This window comes from Morone saxatilis, unplaced genomic scaffold (assembly GCF_004916995.1).
Source record: "Morone saxatilis isolate NCDOM2014 unplaced genomic scaffold, NCSU_SB_2.0 Contig11, whole genome shotgun sequence".
NCBI lineage: Eukaryota > Metazoa > Chordata > Actinopteri > Moronidae > Morone > Morone saxatilis.
In genome coordinates, this window is record NW_023339663.1 from 24,716,625 (window position 1) to 24,718,277 (window position 1,653).

The following is a 1,653-nucleotide window of genomic DNA, read 5'->3' on the forward strand; positions in this document are numbered from 1 at the left end:
GCGGCCGCAGCACACCCCGAGTTGCGTGGAGTGCGAGGGCCCGCCCAACGCTGCTTGCAGCTTTAATTTATTCTGATTTCAACAATGGCTCAAATGACTAAATGTTATGTGATGAAATATTATTACTCTGCATTTCAACCTTCCAGCCGCAGCAGGCAACCGTTTTCACTGAAAAAGCTCCGATTTAGCCTACCCACTGTGCACTACCGGTCTAGCACCACACAGCAAACACGAGCTTGAGGCTAGCTGGTATACATAGTGGAGCCTTTAGCAGAGGAAAAGCCAGATAGGAGTTAGTGGAGCACAAAACAGAGCTAAAAGGGAGAGTGTTACTGTTTGTTAGGAGGCCAGAAACATGACTTCAAATGGATGCTAATGCTGCTTCAGGTCTGCTGTTAAATAGGCGGTTAACACATGAGCCGTATCAGCTTTATTAGGTACTAATATGTTAATGTTGTATTTAAGCACTGTCCCATATGGGTAATAATGAATTAATACCAATTCAACACATTATCTTGTTTCCCCTCACAGTATATACAGTGTAACATATCGCAAAGCTATAACCATTTGTTCATTTGTTCTTCTCTTTACAGTGTCCAAGGACATGAAACTCAATCCACAGCAGGCTCCATTGTATGTAAGTATCACTATTCATACAAGGACTCCTCTGAGTGCGCAGTCTGTCTCTTACACGCCGTTAGTCCACCCACACAGGTGTTGTCACTTTGCCTAATTGAGCCCCGTCTCAGTGTGTGCGGTGCCTGAATGTTCGTTTGCTGCACCTGTTGAGGCGGGACGGCTTATGCCTTTATCATTCCTATTAGTACTGTATATGGAGTCAGATGACCTCATGTAGTTCCTGGAAGAGCTGGGCCTGACTTCATCCTGAGAACAGGTCTAATTAACTGGAGTAACTGAAAACAACTGCGTGGGTGTTCGGGGCCAGATAGTGGAGGACACAACATTAGACTGCATGCAAATCAGCCCGCTATTTAATGCTCGCTGACTGGCAAACATTTCTAATGGTTTGCACTGTGCTCACGGTCCTCTATTATGTATTTAGTGGTCATGTTTTACATATTATCAGTTTAATGAAATAAGAATCACTTGACGGACTGGTGATATTACAAAAATAGACCAAGATAATTTATTGGGAAATGACTAACACGAGACAGAAACAAGACATAGGAAACTGTTCTTCATAACACATCTCCCATCTTTGTTATCCAAGGCAACATTTTTAGTGTGGTGGTTCCATTTAGGATAAAACCCCCAATCATGAAAGTGTCAGTATCTTGCTCCACCCATTCATGGGATTTTCTTCCCCATCAACCTAAAAAGAACATCTACTTTGTCGAGGCTTCACTGGCTTTGTTGTGGGTCCCATTTTGGTTGAAAAGGAGCAAATAACCCTCACAGTTCGATCAAAGAACAGTTACTGGTCCACAAAGGGGCCTTGGAACTTAAATAATTATACAGAAAAGTACAAATTGAGGTAGAGTTTACATGCACATGTGCCATTTGTCCAAATCGATAGGTGAACAGGTAATTACAGCAAAGAGCCCGGTGCCTTGTGCAAAGAAGACGAGTGACCACTTGATTGCTTGATGTTCTTGTTAACCGTGAGTGTTTTCATTGTGTGTGTGTGTGTGT

General features: G+C 42.9%; 1 protein-coding gene across 9 annotated transcripts in view; it reads left to right on the plus strand.

Moving 5' to 3' along the window:
- LOC118321253 (A-kinase anchor protein 13) overlaps positions 1 to 1,653 on the plus strand; it is a gene marked incomplete at its 5' end in the record, with an annotated part of 98,360 nt that overhangs the window by 17,348 nt on the left and 79,359 nt on the right. For all 9 annotated transcript variants that reach the window (XM_035652491.1, XM_035652492.1, XM_035652493.1 and 6 more), the window contains 1 exon segment: positions 594 to 637. In XM_035652491.1, the coding sequence (XP_035508384.1) occupies positions 605 to 637 (33 nt within the window).